The sequence below is a fragment of the Ornithorhynchus anatinus genome, chromosome X5 (genome assembly GCF_004115215.2).
Source record: "Ornithorhynchus anatinus isolate Pmale09 chromosome X5, mOrnAna1.pri.v4, whole genome shotgun sequence".
Taxonomy (NCBI): domain Eukaryota; kingdom Metazoa; phylum Chordata; class Mammalia; order Monotremata; family Ornithorhynchidae; genus Ornithorhynchus; species Ornithorhynchus anatinus.
This window is the reverse complement of record NC_041753.1, coordinates 6,841,842-6,862,005: the sequence shown is the minus strand read 5'-3', so window position 1 is coordinate 6,862,005 and position 20,164 is coordinate 6,841,842. Positions and strand designations below refer to the sequence as shown.

At 63.9% G+C, this 20,164-nt stretch overlaps 2 protein-coding genes across 2 annotated transcripts; both read right to left on the bottom strand.

Moving 5' to 3' along the window:
* Nucleotides 1–1,600: 1,600 nt before the first annotated feature.
* Nucleotides 1,601–5,611, bottom strand: SOX15 (SRY-box transcription factor 15). The gene is made up of 4 exons (XM_039910884.1): nt 5,504–5,611; nt 4,755–5,211; nt 2,590–2,665; nt 1,601–1,775 (listed from the first exon to the last, which is right to left on the bottom strand). Exons 1-4 carry the CDS (start codon nt 5,609–5,611, stop codon nt 1,601–1,603), a joined length of 816 nt encoding a protein of 271 aa, XP_039766818.1.
* An 844-nt stretch (nt 5,612–6,455) lies between these two features.
* FXR2 (FMR1 autosomal homolog 2) lies at nt 6,456–19,077 on the bottom strand. Its single transcript, XM_029056301.2, has 17 exons — nt 18,980–19,077; nt 14,395–14,447; nt 13,714–13,807; nt 13,340–13,411; nt 13,023–13,171; nt 11,237–11,330; nt 10,992–11,108; nt 10,142–10,312; nt 9,886–9,964; nt 9,381–9,490; nt 9,183–9,269; nt 8,831–9,059; nt 8,430–8,633; nt 7,515–7,715; nt 7,274–7,369; nt 7,064–7,167; nt 6,456–6,796 (listed from the first exon to the last, which is right to left on the bottom strand). Exons 1-17 carry the CDS (start codon nt 19,031–19,033, stop codon nt 6,701–6,703), a joined length of 2,010 nt encoding a protein of 669 aa, XP_028912134.1. The 5' UTR covers nt 19,034–19,077; the 3' UTR covers nt 6,456–6,700.
* Between the last annotated feature and the right edge of the window lie 1,087 nt (nt 19,078–20,164).

Here is a 20,164-nt window from a genome sequence, read left to right as displayed (position 1 = left end):
TCGGGGGCAGAGGGGGGAACTGGGATGGTGTGAGTCAGGAGTGTCTGTTTGGTCTGCAGAAGAGGTGTGGGTCCCCTTCGGCCAATGGGGCTACTTTTGTTTTAATGGTATTTTTAAGCGCTTACTATGTGTCAAACACTGTTCTAAGTGCTGGGGTAGGTATGGGTCAATTAGATTGGAAACAGTCCCTGTCTTGAATGGGGTTTACAGTCTAAATAGGAGGGAGAACAGATATTGCATCTCCGTTTTACAGTTGAGGTGCTAAGACACAGAGAAGTCAGCTGACTTGCCCAAGGTCACACAGCAAGCAATTGGCAGAGCTGAAATGAGCACCCAGGTCCTCTCACTCCAAGGCCTGGGCTCTTTCCCCTAGGCCACACCTCTTGGTAACTTCTGGCGTAGCTAGAACACTATTCTAACAATATTCACTGTGGCCAGGGAATGTATCTGTTATATCGTACTCTCCTAAGCATTCAGTACCCAGTAAATACTCGATACGATTGCGTGAATATTATACAATACATGCGGTGTGGTACCCCTTGGGCTGAGGGGGGCTTGTCAGATGACCATTCTATCATCGACGTCACTGTTGTGCAACCCAGGCAGCGTGGCCTAGTGGATAGAGACCTGGGGACTAACCCCGCCTCTGCCACTTGCCTGCTGGGTGACCTCGGACAAGTCGCTTCACTTCTCTGGGCCTGTTTCCTCACCTGTGACATGGGGAATAAATCCCCGTCCCTCCCACTTACACTGGGACCGGGACTGTGTCTGATGGGATTATCTCGACCCCGGCGCTTAGTAAGCACTCAGCAGATACCATTCTCAGGGTGAGGGCGGGAACCCGGCCACCTCAGGGCTTGGCAAGTTGGGGAGGGGGATGTGCGCCCCCTCCCCAACATGGGCCCACAGAAAGGCAGTTAGAACAGAGTCTCCCCCGCCCCAGCCGAGACCGGGCCCTGTAGTTGCTTCGGCCTCTTCTTCCCTGCCGTTCGGGCCAGGGGTGGGTTGCCTCCGACCTTCAGGTGACCCCCTCACCTCACCCCTCCCTGCCCAGCCCCCGGGGGCCACAAGCATGGGGCCCCCCAGTGTCTGACTCTGGGCCGCTCCCTCGCCCCGGCAGGGCAGGGCAGGGCAGGATGGGAGGAGATTGAGTCAAGGGCCCGCGGGGCTGGGTGAGGGAGCGGCCTGCTGAGGCAGGTCTGCGGCGGAAGGGAGCAGAGCCAGCTGGGAAGACCTGGGGGACGGGGGTGCACGACAATGCGGGACAGGTGGGGGAGGGGGAGCGCAGAGGCACAGGGGTCAGGCAGACACAAAAAAGCACATTTTAATCTCCTTATAAAACATTATAAAAACGACATGGGCCCCCTTACCCCATCTTCTCCTCCACTCAGGGACTCGGGCGTCCGGTTCCTCCTCTCCTTTCTGGGCCTCTCGCTCCCCCCCCACCCCCGGGTCCATCCGTGTCTCTGGCCGAAGGCATCCGGGACCTCAGGGAGCCCCCCGTCCCCTCTAGGGGGGGAGGCGTCTCCATCTTCCAGCCTGGGGGCGGGGCAGGCTTCCCCAGTTCGGATTCCAAGTCCACAGGTGCCTCCCCAGCCAGTTAGAGATGAGTGAGGGGGGCCGTGGCGCTGAGGTGAGGGGAGGCGTAGGGGGGCTGGGAAGGGATGTAGGCGGCGTTGTAGGGGGACAGGAAGTCCCCCGGGAACGGAGGAACCCGGACGGAGGGCGGAGGGGCGTCCGGCTTCAGAGACAGGGCTGTGTTATAGGGGGGAGATCTGCCGAGAGAAAAGGTCGAATCACGAACACGGCCCCCTGCCCCGCGGGTGGGGCACTGAGTCACAGTTGGCAGCCACAGGTAGGGCCTGTTCTAGGTGAGGACAAGCAAGAACCAGAGCCCTGTTTGGGCCTGTGAGGACACTAACCCCCTCCCAACCCTCCCCACTTCCTGCTCTCTCCCCACAGGCCCCCTGATCTTTCAGGGCGGTCAGGGCTCTGGCGGGGAAGGTGGAGGAATCAATCAGTGGTATCTATCAAGCGCTTACTATGTGCAGAGCACCATACTAAGCGCTCGGGAGGGAACCATGCAACAGAATGGGCACACGTTCCCTGTCCTCTAGACTGTAAGCTCAAAGCAGGCAGGGAATGTGTCTACCCGCTGTTACAATCTCCTCTCTTGAGCACTTGGTAGAGTGCTCTGCAAGCAGTAAGTGCTCAGTAAATACCGCTGATTGATTGCCCACAACAAGCTCAAGGTCTGGAGAGACCCCCACCGACCCCCATGCTGGGGACCCAGACCCTTCCCATTCTCAGCCAAAAGCCAATCAACCAACGGTATGTATTGAGTGCTTACTGTGTGTAGAGCTCTGTACTGAGCGCTCGGGAGAGTACGCTACAACGACGAATAACACCACATCTAAAACAATGCATACAATATAACAAGAGTTGGTAGACCCATTCCCTGTGCCCTCCGTGAGCTTCCAGAGTCTAGAAGCCAATAACAAGCTTCAGCCTCGCCACGCTTAGCCGAATGCTTAGCACCTAGAAAGCGCTCAAAAAATGCCAACATCATTATCGTTAATCGCCGCCTACCCCATCCACTCCTGAGGGTCCCTGGGGCTCCAAGCAGGTCGTCCACCAGGGCTGGGGGTGTGGAACACCTGGGTCCCTGAGGGGTAGCATTATGGGCAGAGAACGTGTCTTACCAACTCTGTTATAGTGTACTCTCCCCGGTGATTAGTACAGTGCTCTGCACACTTTTCTTCTCCTCACAACAGCCCCGGGTTCAACCGGAGCCAGCCGTGTCAGGATTGGAAGCAGGTGGGGGCTGCTGGTCTGTTCCAAACCTGCCACTTTGGTCTCCTCTTCCCCACCCTCCTTTCCTCCTCGGGTGCTCTTCATTTTGCATCCCCGCCGACATAGGTCACTGCCTTCCCCTCTCCTCTCTCATCCTCTTCCTGGGCTCCAGGCCCCACTCTATTCTCCCTCGCCCCCACCCCTCCGATGCTTGCTCTCCCCCTGGGGTGCCTTAGGGGGAAGGGAGGTCCTTTTAGTGACCCTCTGGCTCGGGCAGGGGTGAGGAGGATGGCCAAACGCTTAGAGAAGCAGCGTGGCTCAGTGGAAAGAGCATGGGCTTTGGAGTCAGGGCTCATGAGTTCGAATCCCAGCTCTGCCACTTGTCGGCTGTGTGACTGTGGGCAGGTCACTTAACTTCTCTGTGCCTCAGTTCCCTCATCTGTAAAATGGGGATTAAGACTGTGAGCCCCACGTGGGACAACCTGATTCCCCTATGTCTACCCCAGTGCTTAGAACAGTGCTCGGCACATAGTAAGCGCTTAACAAATACCAACATTATTATTACCCCAGCGCTTAGAACAGTGCTCTGCACATAGTAAGCGCTTAACAAATACCAACATTATTATTAAGTCCAGTGCCTTGCACACAGTAAGCGTTCAAACTCCACTGATGATGACGATGCCTGGAATGTCATCAACCTGGAATACCCCTCTTAGGTAGGGAGGCTGCAGCAGGGAGCTCCCCGCAAGCAAGGAGTAGGTGGGTGAAATGAAGCCTCCTAGTTTCGGGGCAGCCAAAGGATCACCTTGTCCCAACCTCCTGCTTTTCTGCAACCCCTTCCCCATGTCCTCGGCCTTGGCTCCGGGTGGCGGAGAAATAGATCCGACTCTGGCGTTTTCTCCTTTTCCTTCAATCCAACTTTTTTTTTTCAAAAACTGGTATTTAAGTACTTATTATGTTCCAGGCACAAGATGATCATGTAGGACATACTCCATGCCCCATGAAGGGCTCACTGTCTTAATCCCTATTTTATAGATGAGGCACAGTTAATTGAAATGGCTTGCCCAAGGTCACGCAGTGGACAAGCGGCAGAGCCACAGTTAGAACCCGGGTCCTCTGACTCCCAGACCTGGGCTCTTTCCACTAAACCACCCTGCTTCTCTTTTCAGCTTGGCCCCTGAAACAAAAGCCCCTCCCCTTGCCCGGCTCTCTTCCCTCTCTCTTCCCGGCGCTCTTCTCTGCCAGCAGAAGTAGTGCGGCCTACCAGATGGAGCCCTGACCTAGGAGTCGGAGGACCTGGGTTTTAATCCTGGTCCTGCCACTTGTCCACCGTGTGACTTTGGGCAAGTCACCTCACTTCCTCTGTGTGCGTCTCAACTCGCCCGCCTGTAAAATGGGGACTAAGGCTGTGAGCTCCACGTGGGACATGGACCGAATCCAACCCGCTGGGCTTGTATCTGGTTTAGTGTAGTGACCGGCACAAAGCGAGGCCTGACAGATACCATTAACGCCTCCTCCTGCAGGCAGTGGGCCCCTCCGGTGCAACCCCCCTCTCCCAGCCTACCCCGATCGATCGAAGGCCCGGTGGCTATGAGCCCGGGCCTGAGAGTCAGAAGCCCCTGGGTTCTAATCCCGACCCCTCCCCTTGCCCGCTGTGACCTTGGACAAGCCCCTCCGCCTCTCTGGGCTTCAGTTCCCTCAGCTGCAAAACGGGGGGGGCTGAGACTGTGAGCCCCACATGGGGCAGGGCCCGCATCCGACCCGACGGTCTCATACCCGGCGCCCCCGGCCCATCGTAAGCGCTTTCCGAACGCCCCCCAAGTGTGAGTCCGCTCCGCCCGGCGCGGGCACTCACCCGTAAGCTCCCGGCGAGTAGTGGGGTTGGTAGCCGAAGCCCCCGGCTCCCTCGACGCGATACCCGGCCCCCCACCCTCCCCCTCCACCGCCGCCTCCTCCTCCACCTCCGCGGGCCCGGGAGGCCTGGGGGGCGTGAGGGGCGTGGGGGGCGGGTTTAGCCTTGCGGCGGGGCCGGTACTTGTAGTCGGGGTAGTCTCGGAGGTGTCGGGCCCGGAGCCGCTTGGCCTCCTCCACGAAGGGCCGCTTCTCGGCCTCGCCCAGCTGCTTCCACTGGGCGCCTAAGCGCTTGGAGATCTCCGAGTTGTGCATCTTGGGGTGCAGGAGCGCCATCTGGCGGCGCTGCCCGGAGCTCCACACCATGAAGGCGTTCATCGGCCGCTTCACCTTCTCGGCGGGTGCCGCCGCCCCGCCGCCGCCTCCTCCAGGGGGGCCTCCGGGGCCCGCCCCCGGCCCTCCCGGCTCCGGCGGAGCGGAGAGCCCCAGGCCCCAGGCCCGGGGGGGCGGGCCCGAAGGCAGCGCCACGGCGGGGCCGGGGGCGATGTCCCCAAGCCGGGGGGCCCGCTGTCACCGCGGGGCGGGGCGGGGCGCGAAGCGCTGTGTCCGAGGCCCGTTGGCCCGAGGCCGGGCCTCGTCCACGGGGGCCGCCCCCCACACCCCGAAAGTCGGGGTCGTTGGGGCCTGGAGGTGAGCCCGGGGGGCCGGCTCGGATCGCAGCGACACGCCGTCCTCCCCCGGGAGCGGCGGCGTTGGCGTTGGCGTCGTCGGGCCCCCGGTGTCCGGCCGGGCTTTGCGGCGGTGGGGCCGGGCCCCGCAGCTTTTAAGGGCGCCTTGGCCCCGCCCCGCCGGGCCCCGCCCGGCCCCAGGTGTCCTGCCCCTCCGGGCCCCGCTCGGCGCCCCGCTCGCTCGCCGGGGCGGGGTCCGGGGGGCGGGATCCGGGGTCCGGTGCCTCGGCCTGACTCATCCCGGCAGGTGCGAGGCCTCGGCTGGGCCGGGCCGCACCCCGGGGCTAAAGAGAACCAACCCAGGCGCCCTGCCCTCCGGACCCGCCGGGACCCCCCGGTCGCTCGGCCCCCCGGCTCGGTCCCTTCCCACGGCCCGGCCCGGCCCCGGGGCGGGGGCGGCGGCTGAGAGGATTAAGGTTCCCCGGTTGGCGGGCGGCCTCACCCGCCCCTCGGCTGCCCCCCACCCCAGGCCCGCCCCGTGCCCACCGGCCCCGCCAGCAGGGGGGTGGACCTGGGGGGGGGGGGTGAGGCCGGGGGTCCGTGCCCACACACGGGACTGGGGGGGGGGGAGGTTCGGGCAGAGGGAGACGGCGGGGGAGAATGAGACACAGGCAGGAGCAGTGGCGGGAGGGTGAAGAGGCAGGAGCCACAAGCGGGCGGCCCATTGGGTTTTTTATTCTCTTTTTAAATACTGTACAGTGAAAAATAAATACGCCTTCGCCACCGCCCACGTCCCGTCCCCCCCTCCCCGCCCCCGCCGGTCCCACCCCAACAGGCCCCCCCCTCCCCGGTCTTGCTCCAGCACCTCTCTGCCCTCCGCCCCCCCACCCCAACCCGACCCCCCGCCCCGCCCCCCATCTGCCACAGTGATGTCGGCCCCCTGAGGGGACCAGGAGAGAGGGAGGGGACCCAGGCCTCCCTCGCTTTCAGCCTGGGGGCGGGGGCCGCGCCCTTGCTCCCTAGACCCCCCCCCCCAGCAGGCTGAGATGTGGGGGGGAGAGGGGGTGGGTAGAGATGTGGGGGGGGGGGAGGGGAGAACCAGGACTCCTGGGTCCCTGGAGGGAACTGGAGCTGGAGGGAGGGTGAGGGGGAAGAAGGCACATACAGTCTGGGAGGGAGGGGGTCACCCCGAAATCAGCTCCCCCCCCCCGGGAAGGGATGTGTGAGTGGGGGGGGGCCTGAGCCGCCGTCCCCGGCCTGTTCCCTCTTTGGCAATGCGGCGCCAACGCCCGAGGGGGGGAGGGGGCCGTGGTGGTGTTTTTGCAAGCGAGACGGGGGAGGGGCAGGGCGGGGATTTTGGGGGGTGGGGGTGGGAGGGGGGACTGAGTTTATGAGACCCCGTTGACCAGGCTGCCCAGCTCCGGGGGTGGAGCCAGCTCCCCATTCTCCGAGGGAGGGGGGGCCAGCTTACTGCTGCAGTCGCCCTAGCGGGAGAAGGGAGAGGGAGGCGGGGACACGGAAGAGAGGAGAGAAGAGAGAAGAAGGGGGTGGGGAGGGGGGGAGATGAGGCAAACGGCCCTGGTACCCAGACACAAACCCCCCCACCCCCGCACCACCTCCGATGACCTCTCAGGGCCCCCGCCGACCGCTCCCCGGACCCTCCGGCCTTCCCGGGGGACCCCCGCCCCCATCCCGCCCTCTCTCTCCGGGACCCCGCCGTCGGCCCGCCCGGCCCGGACAACGGGGCCTACCTTCTGTCCTGAGGGGGGGTCCTCCGGCGCTCGGTCCGCGGGTTCGGGGAGCGGACGCTGGCGGCTCTGGGACTCGGCCCGCGAAATGTAGTCGGCCACGGTCACTTCGGGGGGGAGGAGGAGGAGGAAGGGGAGACTGGGCACGCGGGGCGGAAGGGGGGATCCCGCGGCCGCCGCCGCCCCCGCCCCCGCCCGGGGACCCGGCCTCACCTGACTGGCGGTCTCGGCTGATGGAGCCGTCGGCCCGGTTGCCGCGGTTACGGCGGCGGCGGCTGCGGTTGCGGCGTTGGGGCTTGGAATCGTCCTCTGCGGGGCAGCAGGGCGGCGGGGCTCAGAGCCGGGGGGGTGGGGAGGGGGAGGGTGGCCCTGACCCGGGAGTCCCCGCCGCCCCGCTCCCACGGCCCCGGGCCACGGCGGGGAGGACGGAAGGAGGGCCGGCCCCCCGGCTCACCCAGCCCGTTCTCGGCCAGGCCCGGCCCGTCGGGCTCGGGCCCCCCGTCCATGACGGTCCCGTCCTCGTCCGTGCGGCGGCGGCGGGAGCGGCGGCGGCGGGCGCTGGCCGGGGGGGCCTCTCCGGCGTCGGCCTCGGTCAGAGGCTCCGGCTCCGTTGTGTCCAGCAGGCTGTACGGGTTGCTGTCGGGGTCCTTCAGCACTGGAGGACGACGACGAGCGGAAAGTAAGGCCGACGGTGGGCGAGGGGGGACGGAACGGGGCCGGGCCTCCCCGCGTTCCCCGTCTAGGGAGGCGCTTCGGTATATATGTTATTTCAGGTATGTACGTACGGATATCCGTCTCCCCCTCCAGACCGTGGGCTCGTTGTGGGCAGGGAATGTGCCTGGTTATTGTTCTACCGTATTCTCCCAAGAGCTTAGAACAGTGCTTTGCACACGGGAAGTGCTCAATAAACATGACCGAACGAATCAATCAAGGGTGTGCATTAAGCACTTCCTGTGCGCAGAGTACTGGACCGAGCGTTGGGGAGAGTCCACTCCGACAGAGCGGGTAATAATAATAATGTTGGTATTTGTTAAGCGCTTACTATGTGCCGAGCACTGTTCTAAGCGCTGGGGGAGACACAGGGGAATCAGGTTGTCCCACGTGGGGCTCACAGTCTTAATCCCCATTTTACAGATGAGGGAACTGAGGCACAGAGAAGTGAAGTGACTTGCCCACAGTCACACAGCTGACAAGTGGCAGAGCTGGGATTCGAACTCATGACCTCTGACTCCAAAGCCCACGCTCTTTCTACTGAGCCACGGATGGGTAGGCCCATCGCTGCTCATGCCAAGCTGCCGGTGTCAAGGGGAAGACCAGAGCCTTCTGCCCGTGCCCAGCCCCATCCATCTCGTCACCCGGGGCCCGGTACCTGAGCTGATGGAGGAGGAGCTGTACTTGGCGGGGGGGCGGGGGGTGGGCGGGGGTCCTCTCCCGCGGCCCCCTCCGGGCCGCCGGCGGCCTTCCTCTCCCCGGCCCGGAGCATCCCTGTCCCTGTCGCCGGGGCCGGGCCGCTCGGGTTCCTCTCGCTTCTCCGACTCAGTCTCGGAGGCGGTGGACAGGTCCGAGCCGGGGCCTGCCGGACGGTGTGGGGGTGGGAGAGGGGGAGTTCAGTCCTCGAGGGGGTCTCCTTCCGCCCTCGTCTAAGCAACCTCCTCCGGCCCCCTCCCCACCGGCCCGCCCTCCGGCAGACGGAACCCCAACCTCAAACCCCATCCTCCCCGTCCCCACTGCCTCTCAGACAGCTTCCCCCAGGGCCCCCCGGGCTCTCACCGTAGGCGGGACCGGCCGCCCTGCGCCCGCGGCCCCGGCCCCCGTAACTGCCCCCGTAGGTGCGCGTGGCGTGCAGGGAGGAGGAGGAGGAGCAGCTCTCGTCGGTGGCGTAGCCGCCCCCCTTGTCCGCGGCCCCGGCCCGCCCGCCTCCCGCCGGCCGGAAGCCCAGCCCGATCTGGCGCAGCTGTTCGTCGATCTGCAGCCGCTCCAACCGCAGCTGCTCCACCTCCTGCGGACAGGGCCGGGGCAGGAGGGTCACCCCTCCGCCCCCTCCGCCCCTCCCCTCGACACCCCCATCTACCCTCCTGCCCCAACTCCCCCGCCTCCTCCCCCGCCCCCAGCCCGCCAGCACCTGCAGGTAGGACAGGTGATACTCCAAGAGGGCCTGGGCATTGCTGATGTTCTCCCTTGTGCCCACGAAGATGAAAGGGACCATGCCCTGGGAGGAGAGAGTCAGGGGTGCTCAGACACCCAACCGAAAGGCCACTTCCCTCCCCTACTTCGTCCCCCGGCCCGGCCCACTCCCCGCTACTCCCCCGCCCCCGGGCACCTCCTCTCGTGGGTTCTTCTTGTCGTTGTCGCCTTCCACGCGCACCCGCACCACGCCGGACTTGTCCACGATCTCCTGGATCACCTTCCCGTTCTTCCCAATCACCTTCCCTGAGCAGGGGGTGGGGGAGGGTGGGGAGCCGTGAGGACACCGTTCCCCCTCCGGCCTCTGTCCCGAGACTGCCAGGCCCTGAGCTGCCGCATGCCCCCGACCTCACCTCCTGCTTCTCACAAAAATACCCCCGCTTTCCTCTACAGAGTCTTTGGAGCAGGAGGGCCCCCCCACCTCGCTGGCTTCTCATCTTGGCCAACCTTCTGCCTCGGACAGGTCCGTGTCTCATCGTTACTGGTTCCGCTGTCTGAGACTCGGCCGCCCTCTTGGGTAGGGGTCGTCCCTCCCAGGCAGGTAGCTCCCTCGGCCGCCCGGTCCCCATCCTCGTTACACCCCCCGACAGGCCCCCCGGGTCTCCGGAATCCCCACCGCCGCCACCCACCGCCAGACTCACCGACCAGATTCCTGGGCACTTGGACAGAGTCCTCGGAGAACTCGAGGTAGCTGCGGGCCTGGCGACATGCCTCGGGGGTCTGTGGAGTCGGGGAGGAGGGTGACTGGCAGGCAGAAGCCTGGGACTTGAGGCCAGGCCACCTCTCCCTCCATCCTGGGGAAAGGGCCGGAGCGGCGAACCGGGAGACCGCAGACCGGCCCCTCCCCCAGCCCCGGGTCTGTCGCCGGCCTCCCCGGCCCCCTGGGGCGGGGCTCACCTCCCCATAGATGCGGAAGGTGCAGCTCTCCTCGCCCAGCTCGATGGCCGTCACCCCGGGCACCTTACGAGCCTGCTGGATGTTGGCCCCATGGGTCCCGATCGCCAAGCCCATCAGGTCCTCCCGCACCGTGAATTCCTCCTGGAACGCCGCCGCCAGCTGCTTGCTTGTCTGCGAGCGGGAGGTAAGGGGGACAGCTATGCTGGTGCCCGCCCACCCAGCCCCTCCTGGAGGTCTGATGGGGCGCCGGACCCAATGGGAGGCAATCAGCGGGGCCGGGACGCCAAAAGAACCGCCTCGGAGCCAATCCGATGGGGCCACGCAAACCTCTTGGGTAGGATGGGGGTGCGGGGCACGCAGGGGAAGGGGCACGGCTAGGTCTCCGGGGTAAAATACAAAAGTACGAGGCCGACTGATGGACTGGTGCCCACGAAGGGTGAACGGTCCGGTGGGGGGTGGGGGCGGGGGGGGTGAAGCGGCAGACAAACAGCCACTGCTTAACATTGAGTAAGATGCCTTACAGGGCACAGAGCGGGGGACCAGACGTGGTGGACGCAACGCCGCAGGAAGTGCCGAGGCGGCGGCTGGGCCGGGACTAAAATCGGGGAGGGCCTCCTGGAGGACGCGACAGGACGTGGTCTGGCGAGGCCCAATGCGGGCACCCAGCAGGGAAGGTGTGGACGGAGGGCCACAGGTTCCAGGCAAAGCGCCTCCCACCCACCCCCGCCACATTAGACCAGTGGCCCCCACGTTTTGCTGGAACTCCCAAGCCGCCTGCAAGAGGCAACCTCACGGCCACCGGAGAGGGGCCGTGGGGTACGTTGGGCTCCGGGGCGGGCGTGCCACTCACCTCCAGGTGCTTGGTGGCCTCCTCGTTGCGGGACATGAGCAGCAGCTTGGTGCGGAGGCTGCGGAAGTGCATGTCGCCCAGCAGGGAGGCCCTCTTCACCGGGGCTTCCGTCGTCGACTGAAGAAGACCCGAGGGGGTGGGGGGGTGGTCGGGGGGGAGAGAATTTGAGCCGGCGGGTGGGGGAGGAAAGGGTCCACACCCCCCGGGGGGCAGGGCCGCCCGGGCGCAGGGGTGAGGGGGCTCACCAGGATGAAGAGCTCACTGTTGGTGATGTTGAGGAAGATGCAGTTGGCGCCGACGGCCTTCTTGAATTCCTTGTGGGCGCTCTCGTTGGAGCACCTGCGGGGGCCGAGGAGCGGGTTGGGAGGGAAAGATGGACGGTGCCGGCCAGCTCCGCTGCCAAATTCCTTTTCCGGGTAGTGGCTGCTTCACCCTGACGGCGCGAAGCTGCCTTCTCTTGGGGGAACTTTCCCAATTATCACTCTACCGGTATTATTATTACTCCACCTTTCTATTCCACAGAGGATGACTCCCCCCCGCCTTCGAAGCCTTAATGAAGGCCCATCTCCTCCAAGAGGTCCTCCCTAAGTCCTCAGTTTCCTTTTCTCCCCCTCTCTTCAACACCCTGATATGCTCCCTTTATTCTCTGCCCCACAGCACTTCCGTACATACCCCGTAATTTATTTATAATAACTTCTCTCCCTGTCACTTGACTGTAAGCTCACTGTGGGCAGGGAATGTGTCTCATACTGTGCTCCCCAAGGGCTCCGCACAGAGTAGGCGCTCAATGAGCACGACCAATTAATGGATACTATTATTCTAGGAAGCAGCATGGCTTAGCGGAAGGAGCCTGGGCTAGGGAGTCAGAGGCCCTGGGTTCTAATCCCAGCTCCACTCGTCTGCTGTGAGACTGTGGGCAAGTCGCTTCATTTCCCTGTGCCTCAGCTCCCTCATCTGCAAAATGGGGATGCAATACCTATTCTCCCTCCTACATAGGCTGGGTTCTGCTGATCTTGTATCTACCCCAGCACGTAGAACAGTGCTTGGCGCAGGGTAAAAAATTAACAGCATTAAGCTTTAAGGTGAACAGCATTAAGGCGCTGGGGTAGATACGAGTTAAACAAGTTGGACACAGTCCCTCTCCCACACGGGGCTCACAGTCTGAGGGCGAACCAGGTAGTGAATCCCCATTTTACAGCTGAGGGAACTGAGCTTCAGAGAATAATACTAATAATTATGGTATTTGCTAAGCGCTCACTATGTGCCAAGTACTGCTCTAAGCACTGGGGTAGACACCGGGTAATCAGTTTGTCCCACCTGGGGCTCACGGTCTCAATCCCCATTTTACAGATGAGGTAACCGAGGCAGAGTAGTTAAGTGACTTGACCAAGGTCACACAGCAGACAAGTGAACTTGCCCAAGATCACCCAGCAAGCAACAGGCAGAGCTGGATGAGAACGGAGGACCTCTGCCTCCCAGGCCTGGGTTCTTTCCACTGGGCCACGCTGCTGCTCATCCAGTCCCTACCCCGACCTGGCCAGGGTCGGGGCCTCTCCCAGCAACTCGCTCTTGTCGTGACTTGATAACAACAATAATAATTGTGGCATTTACTAAGCGCTTACTACGCGCCAGGCACCATACTAAGCACTAGGTGGATAAAGGCAAATCAGGTTGGAAAACAGTCCCCGTGCCACCTAGGGCTCACAGTCTCAGTCCCCATTTTGCAGATGAGGTGACTGAAGCCCAGAGAAGTGAAGTGACTTGCCCAAGGTCACACAGCCGACAAGTGGCAGAGCTGGGATCAGAGGACCGGCTCTATCCACTCTACCATGCTGCTGCCGACTACCTGAGTGGCTAACGATGCCAATGGGCCTCAAGCTCCTGAGGACGGGTAGTCCCCCAACGTCCGCTCTCGGGCCTGGTTCCCCACAGGCCTAGGTGGGGGTTCTGTCCTTCGCAGGTGGGAAATTCAAGCTTGCTCGTTGGTAGGGGAGGAGTGGGAGACAGGAGTGGGCGGGGGGGATGACTCACGCCTGGCGCAGGTCTTCGGGCACCGCCATGGTGACCTTGAAGAAGCTGCCCTTGGTGGCCAGCGGGCTGGGGTTCACGGGCCGGAGGCGCTCCAGGGTGACGATCTCGTTGTACGTGGCGTCGCAGGCTGCGTACTCTATGACGTAGAACTTGGGGGGAGGGGACGGGGGAGATCTCTCAGGGCACCTGGACCCCGGGGAGCCCCCTGCCAGCCCCAACTTCCCTCAGGATCCCAGGCGTCCTGCCCTCCAGCACCACTCTCCCGGGGGGCCTCTGACCCGCTCCCTCCCGCGCCCCGCGGGAGTCTGCTTCCTTACATCTCCCTTCATCATCCGCACCCTGGCCAGCCACCAGCCGCATGGCTCCTGCTCGTTGGCTCGAGAGTAAACCTAAGGGGGCGCAAACCGAGAGAGACCTGAGGTGCGGGGAGAAAGTTCGCCGTCCACCCCAGTCCCCTTGGGCCCTGGGGGATGGAGACTGGCCAGCCGGGCCATCGCAGAGTGGACGGGAGCTGCAATGGGCTGGGGGGGAGATGTGTGCGGATACGGGGGGAGGGTGGGTCAGCCGGCAGGGAGGGGGGCCTTGGGGACCAGCTGCCCATGGAGATTCGATCAGGGTGAGGAGGTTGGTCTGCGAAGGGCTTCGGGACAGAGGGAAGGAGCCAGAGGGGTGCACGCTCCTAACTCCTCACCTCCACCTCGTCCCCTTCCGTGATCTCCTTGTTGTAGTCCGCCGGCGGGGGTAGCCGGACGTCACCGAAGGGAATCTGCCTCTCACTCTGCCAGCTGCCCCAAGTGAGAGGGAAAGTCGGGTCGGGGGTGGAGGGAAAGAGAAGGAAGCCCCTTCTCTGCGGCCTCCCGCGACTCCCCACTCTGACCTCAGCCCTTCCTCCGTGACCCTCCACCCCCGAGCCTCCATCTCCCACAGGGGCCACAGACTCCTGGTCTTGAGAAGCAGCGTGGCTGAGTGGAAAGAGCACGGGCTTTGGAGTCAGAGTTCATGGGTTCGAATCCCGGCTCGGCCACTTGTCTGCTGTGTGACTTTGGGCAAGTCACTTAACTTCTCTGTGCCTCAGTTCCCTCATCTGTAAAATGGGGATTAAGACTGTGAGCCCCACGTGGGACAACCTGATTCCCCTGTGTCTACCCCAGTGCTTAGAACAGTGCTTGGCACATAGTAAGCGCTTAACAAATACCAACATTACATTATTATTAATCTGAGCTTCCCGCTGCCCGGTTCCTCGCCTCCCGCCCCTCCCCCGGCCTGGTTCCAGGCTCTTCTTGGGGACCAGCAGGGTCAGCTCCCCAGCTCCTGGCTTCCTCTCCCGGTGGGGGGCAGGGGAGAAGGTGGACAGGGGACGACACACACGTACTTGTTCTCAAAGAAGATGGTGACAGAGTCTTCGTGAACATCCTTCACAAAACCCTGTAATGGGGAAGGGGGGAGAAAAACGGAAGATGAGAAAAAAATTCTCTCCTCTGCTCAGAGCTCTGGGGTTCAAGAGGGGTGGAAAGCCGGGAGATCGGACACCTGGAACGGGGGTTTTGGCTGGGGAAGGTGCCGTTTTCGGCTCTCAACTTTCCCCGGTCCCGGCTCTCCCCTGGCTGACCAGGAGCAGCCAGTTAAAATGCCAGGGAGTTAATCTGGCTAAGAGCATCCTCAGAGGGGCTGTCTGGGGCTCCCCCAGGGAGCAGGGAGGGGGACCCAGGGGCCCTGACCAGCAGGGCTGAATTGGAGGGGGACTCGAGGAGCAGAAGAGAGGATATGAGGTGAGAAGGTGAGGGAGGGCGGCAACTAGAGTCCCAGGGTGTGGTAGTTCTGGGGTCTGAGATCAGGCACCAGGGAAGGGGTTGGGCGCACGGGAAGTGGAGATGCCCAGCATGGCGGGAGGGGCAGGAGCAAGAGCTGAGGGACTGAGGCTCTAGAAGGGAGCAGGAGCGAAGGCACATGGTTGGGGCTCCCAGGCAGGGAGGGGGATGGCTGGACTCTGGGCAGGAAGACATCTGGAAGACTTGCCTCTGGGGGCAAGTGAGGGGTTGGCGGTGGCAATGGGAGGGCCGGACCCTCGCCCTTCCCGCCTCTTATGACCCAAACGCTCAGTCCTTCGGACAGGCAGGGATTTAGGGGATTCCAAGGTGCTGGGAAGAGTCTGACTCCGGCTGTTTCTAGAAACGATCCCCAGGGAAGGGAGAGGGCTGGTGCCTGGGCTGGGAGGATTTATCCTGCGGGAGAATTCCCCCCACACCCACCCACGCAGCTCTATCCAGCCATTCCCTATATGGTGGGGGAACCCGGGCTAAATTTAACCGCCCCCTGAAGTCAGTGCGCGCCCCGGGGCCGAGCTCAGGTTACCGGGGGGCCCCGGCCGAAGGAGCAGGAATACCTGGCTCTCCCAGCCTCCTGCCCTCACTCCTTTTCTCTGCCCACGGGGGCGGGAAGAACTTCCTCCAGGAGGCTCCAACCCAGCCCCCCATTTCATCACCTCCACGCTCTTCCCACTTGGAGGCCCGGCCCCCCACCACGGGCCCCCGTCTACCTCCCAGACCCCTGCCCTCGTTCCCTTCCCCTCAATGGTCTCTCTGCTCCCTGCCCCTTCCCTACTGTTCCAAAGTCCTCCCTGCCCCACAGCTGGGTTCTGATGGGCACTATATTGGGCTAGGGGCAGGGGGAGCCTGACTGAAGTGTATAGAAGGCTGGGGACGGAGGGGGGCAAGGAAGCCGGCCGGAGAATCCGGGAGGCTCCCAACCTCAGGCCTCAGCCTCGGGGGTCAAAGGCCAGGGGCCCGGGTGGCAGAAGGTGGCTTTGACCTCTTGGGGTGGGGGAGAAATGTCAGGGCTCAGAAAAGGAGAGGTTGAATCTCTGGGTCCTGGGAAGGCGAGGCTGTCAAAGGGCTGGGACATAAAGAGGGACTGACGGGGGGGAGGCCGAGGCTGAGAGGCACATGGTGGTGGTGTTGGAGGCGGGGTAGGGAGCAAAAATCTGGGCTGGGTGAGGGGGCAGAGGGGCTTGGGGGGGATCCAGAGCCAGGAGACAAGAAAACCGAGCCCTGGACTAACAGGAGGGAGGAGGGGTGGGAGGTGAGGGTAGGAGTCGATGCTTGGACGCTCCGCCGACTCTGGGATCCCCGGTTCCTCCAAGGGACCTTCGATCCCGGGAGGAAGGCCTGAGTTAAAGATCAAGCCGAGGGGATGAGGGCCTCAGTCCCTTGCTCCCTGGAACGGCCGCCGGGAGGGTCCCTGGACCTCGGGGTTGGAATGGAGGCCCAGGCAGGTGGTGGCCGCATTTCCCGGCCGCCGGCCACCGGTGCCAAGTGGCCCCTTGCCTGGAGGTGCTGAGTAAGGGAGAGCAGAGTTGGTTCGGATCCCGGAGGGGGGAAGTATTTGGGGGCCGGAGAGAGGGAGAGCGGGAATTCCACAGGGAACGGGGTCACGGAGGAGCTGGCTGGCTCTGGGAGATCTCTGGGGACTGATGCGGAACCAGACTGTCCCAGGAAAACTTAAGAGAAAGGGGAAATCGAGGCAGGAGGCAATAAAAGCCTCACTTGGAGAGGGCTGGATACATCCTACCCCTACCTCCCAGCCTCCACTCCCCTACGGGATCCAGGCATCCTACCCCTACCTCCCAGCCTCCACTCCCCTCAGGGATCCAAGCATCCTATTCCTACCTCCCAGCCTCCACTCCCCTCCCCTGCTCCCCGCTCTCCCCTTCCTCGGGGCCAAGAAGTCTTGCTCTGTCGTGCCCCTTCACCCGCCCACCCTTGCCTTGGGCCCACAGGGAAGCGGAGGGGTAACGGGTGAGGAGAGCACCTCGGCCTGCCAGCCGGCCAACCACCTCCCTTTCCCAGTCGGGACCACTGTCTCCAAAAACTGGGCCCCAACCCCTGAGGCTCAGGAGGCGAAACCACGCAGACGATTCTAGGTGTCAGTTGAAGCCAGCAGCTCCAACCTGACAAAAAAAAACAACCCCAAATCCCCCAAACCACCACCTTGATGGGAGGTGAGGGACAGCGGGGTAGCGAAGGGCAGATTAGGGAGAGGGTTCAAGATGGTGTGGGAGGGCACTTGGCGAGGGATGAGGCGAGGGACGGCCAGGCTGGTGGTCGGGGAGGAGAATCTGGACTCTCCAGGGGCAGAGGACCAGGGGTCTGGGCGACGGGGTGGGATGTGGAGGTCAGACTGGGGTCAGGCGGGGGGCAGGGAGAGCCTGGGCAGAAGTGCCGGATCCAAGAAAGGAGGCGGGCCAGGGAAATGAGAGGTGGGGGCCTGGAGAGAGCTGAAGGGTGATCTATCTGTCAGATTCCGGGAAAGGCTCACCGGGGGTGGGGCAGGTCATGGATGGAGGAGAAGGATGGGACTGGGGATGAGCAAAGTCCTGGGGAGGCAAGAGGGAATTCTGCGGTGTTTCCCTGTATGGCTCTGGAGATCCTGGGTTACAGGAAAGGGATGTGGGGGCCTGGAGAGTTGGTTTAGACCCAGTTGGGGAGCTCCTCGGGAGGGGAGGCGAGGGTTTAGGGACCTAGGTTCTGCGTCTTGACAGGGCTCATCATCTGGGGGCCAGGTGGGTTGGACATCTGCAATTTGGGAGGGCAGTGAGTCACGGAAGTCTCGTGGAAACTAGGACCCTGGACACTTCCAACTGACCTGGTCAAGACAGGGGTGGGGAGAGAGAGGGGAATCTTTCCTTGGCATAAGGTGGGGGGGAAGAGGAGGATATGTGATTGAGAACAAGAATCTGAAGGGAACAAGAAGAGATCCCTGCATGTGGAATTCAAAAGGGAGACACCGCCACCTCCCAGAAAAATGTGTTAACCAAACGATCTCGGTTACTGAGGTTGTCTTGGTGGCCCGGAAACTTCTTGGGCGGCCTGTGAGCGAGGAGATGGAGGCTGGCGTCAGGGGAAGCCAAAAGATGAAACAGAGGAACCAGGGTTTGGGGGTCCATCATAAACGACTGGGGTGGGGGGTGGGGGGAGTCAAGCACGAGACTATCGAGGACATCGCAGTGGGGAAAAAGTGGGGACGTGGGGTCCCCGGGCAACTGGATTCTGGAGAATGACGGAGAAGAAGGGGCACCATATAAGGATATGGGGCGGGGGGGAGAAGGGGGAGGAGATGCACTTCCTACCCTTTGAAAAGATCTTCGGAGGACCCTGATTCCCGAGGTCTAAATCAAAGCACCAAAGTGGGGGAGATGCCCCAGATGGGGAGCAAGTGAAAGCGGGGGGTGGGGGGGGCTTCCAAAGCAGGATCATCCCCAAGTCCACGACGAGATGGGGGGAGGGGAGGTCCGTGTCTCCCTACTCTTCTTCTGTTGGGCCCTTCCAAGTGCTTAGTACAGCGTTCCGCACTCAGTAAGTGCTCAATAAACATAATTGATTGATCGACCGCTACCTCCTTGGAAGATCAGCAGTGTGGACTCTCCAAAAGGAAAGGGAATATGCTGGAAGTGGCCAAGAAGCAAGAGATATTTGGGGGGGGGTGTGGAGGTGTCGATTTGGGGGCGCGGGTGGGGGGGGGTCATCATGTGGATCTCCAAGCAGAATGGAAAGATGAAGAACACTGGGTGGGGCACCTTGATATGGGGAAGCAAAAGGCAGCAAAAATGTGATTTGGGGGGGGGGGCCGCTGGTGTGGAATGGGACAGGTGGGTTCTCTCGGGGGGGCGGGGGTCGCTGTGGGCAGGGGAGGGAGGGGGATGGGAAGCGGCTTCCCTGGGGCTGCGAGGGGAGGGAGTTTGGTGGTTTTTTTTTCTGCTGAGGTGCGATGGGCTTTTTGTAATTCCGGTGGAGGAGTGGCACAGGAGGGAAAGGATGAGGAGGATATTGAGGGTGGGGGGGTCCCGCCAAGGTCGGCGGGCAGGGCCGGGGACGGTCCCCTTCCTCCTCCCCACAATAAGCCCCTTTTTTTGGTGAGGGGGAGGAGCGGGGCCCGGCGGCGGCGGCGGCGGCGGCGCTCACCTTGTAGAAGGCCCCGTTGGAGCCGCGCACCTCGACGGGCAGGCCGGGCTCCATGTCCCCGCCGGTCAGGCCGCCCAGCGGGCCGGGGCCGGGGCCTCCGGGGGCGGCGGGCTGAGCGCGGGCCGGGCCGGGCCCCCTGCGCCGCCCCGGAGCCGGCGGGGAGCGGCGGGGGGCGCGGCGGGGGGCGCGGCGGGGGGCGGGAGCCGGGCCGGGCCCGCGCCGCCGCCGCCGCCGCCGCCACCGCCGGCCACGAGCAGGGGGCCGGGGCCGGCCCGCTCCCCGTCCGCCGCCGCCGCCGCCGCCTCGGTCTCCGCCACCGTGAGGGGAACGGCCGTCGCCGCCGTCGCTGCCTCAGATGCCGCCGCCGCCGCCGCCGCCTCAGCCCCGAGCCCCGCCGCCGTCGCTGCCGCCGCCGCCGCCGCCGCCTCCTCCCGCCGCTTCCGCGCACGCGCGCCCGCACCCGCCCGGCGCGCGGGGAGGGCGACAACGCGCAGGCGTCGCGGCGCGCGGCGGGGGGCGGGGGGCGCGCGCGGGGGACCGAGAGAAAGAGAGCGCGCCGCGGCGCCTGCGCGACCTGGGGAGCGCACTTTCTCTCCCTGCCCCCAACCCCGCCGCTTTAGGGCTAGGTCCGCTGAGCGATTGGGGTCGGGAGGGCACCCGAACCGGTATGTCAATGCGCTTTGGGGCTCCTTCCCTCGTGTTGCTTTTTTTTTTTTCCGGGGAGCGCTCTAGCGCATGCGCGGGGAGGAGACCACCCGGCCCCCCACACCCCTCGACGGGAGGGGACATTAACCGCCGCGCATGCGCTAGAGCCTCTCGCCCTGGTGCACCCTTGTCAGCCATCCGTCCCGCCCCAGCGGCTTATGTCCATTAGCCCGCATTTGGCCCTTCGCTTCCGATCATTAGGAAGCCCCGCGGCCTTCCCTCCCGCTTTCTGCCTCCGCCCTGCACGCGCTTTCCACCGTGCACGCGCTGGCCCCCGTCCCCCTTCGTCCGCCCCTCCAGGGTCCCAAACGGACGCCACTGCGCGCGCCCGCCGACGCTGGGAGCGCGGGGAAAGGGAGGGCGCGCGCGCGGTGCGGACCCCCCCCCCCGGCGCGCGCGCCTTCCGCCAGTGCGCAGGCGCACTCCCTCCGGCCGGCAGCCGCGGGGGGGGGTTGAGCGGCGAAGCCACGCCCCATTCCG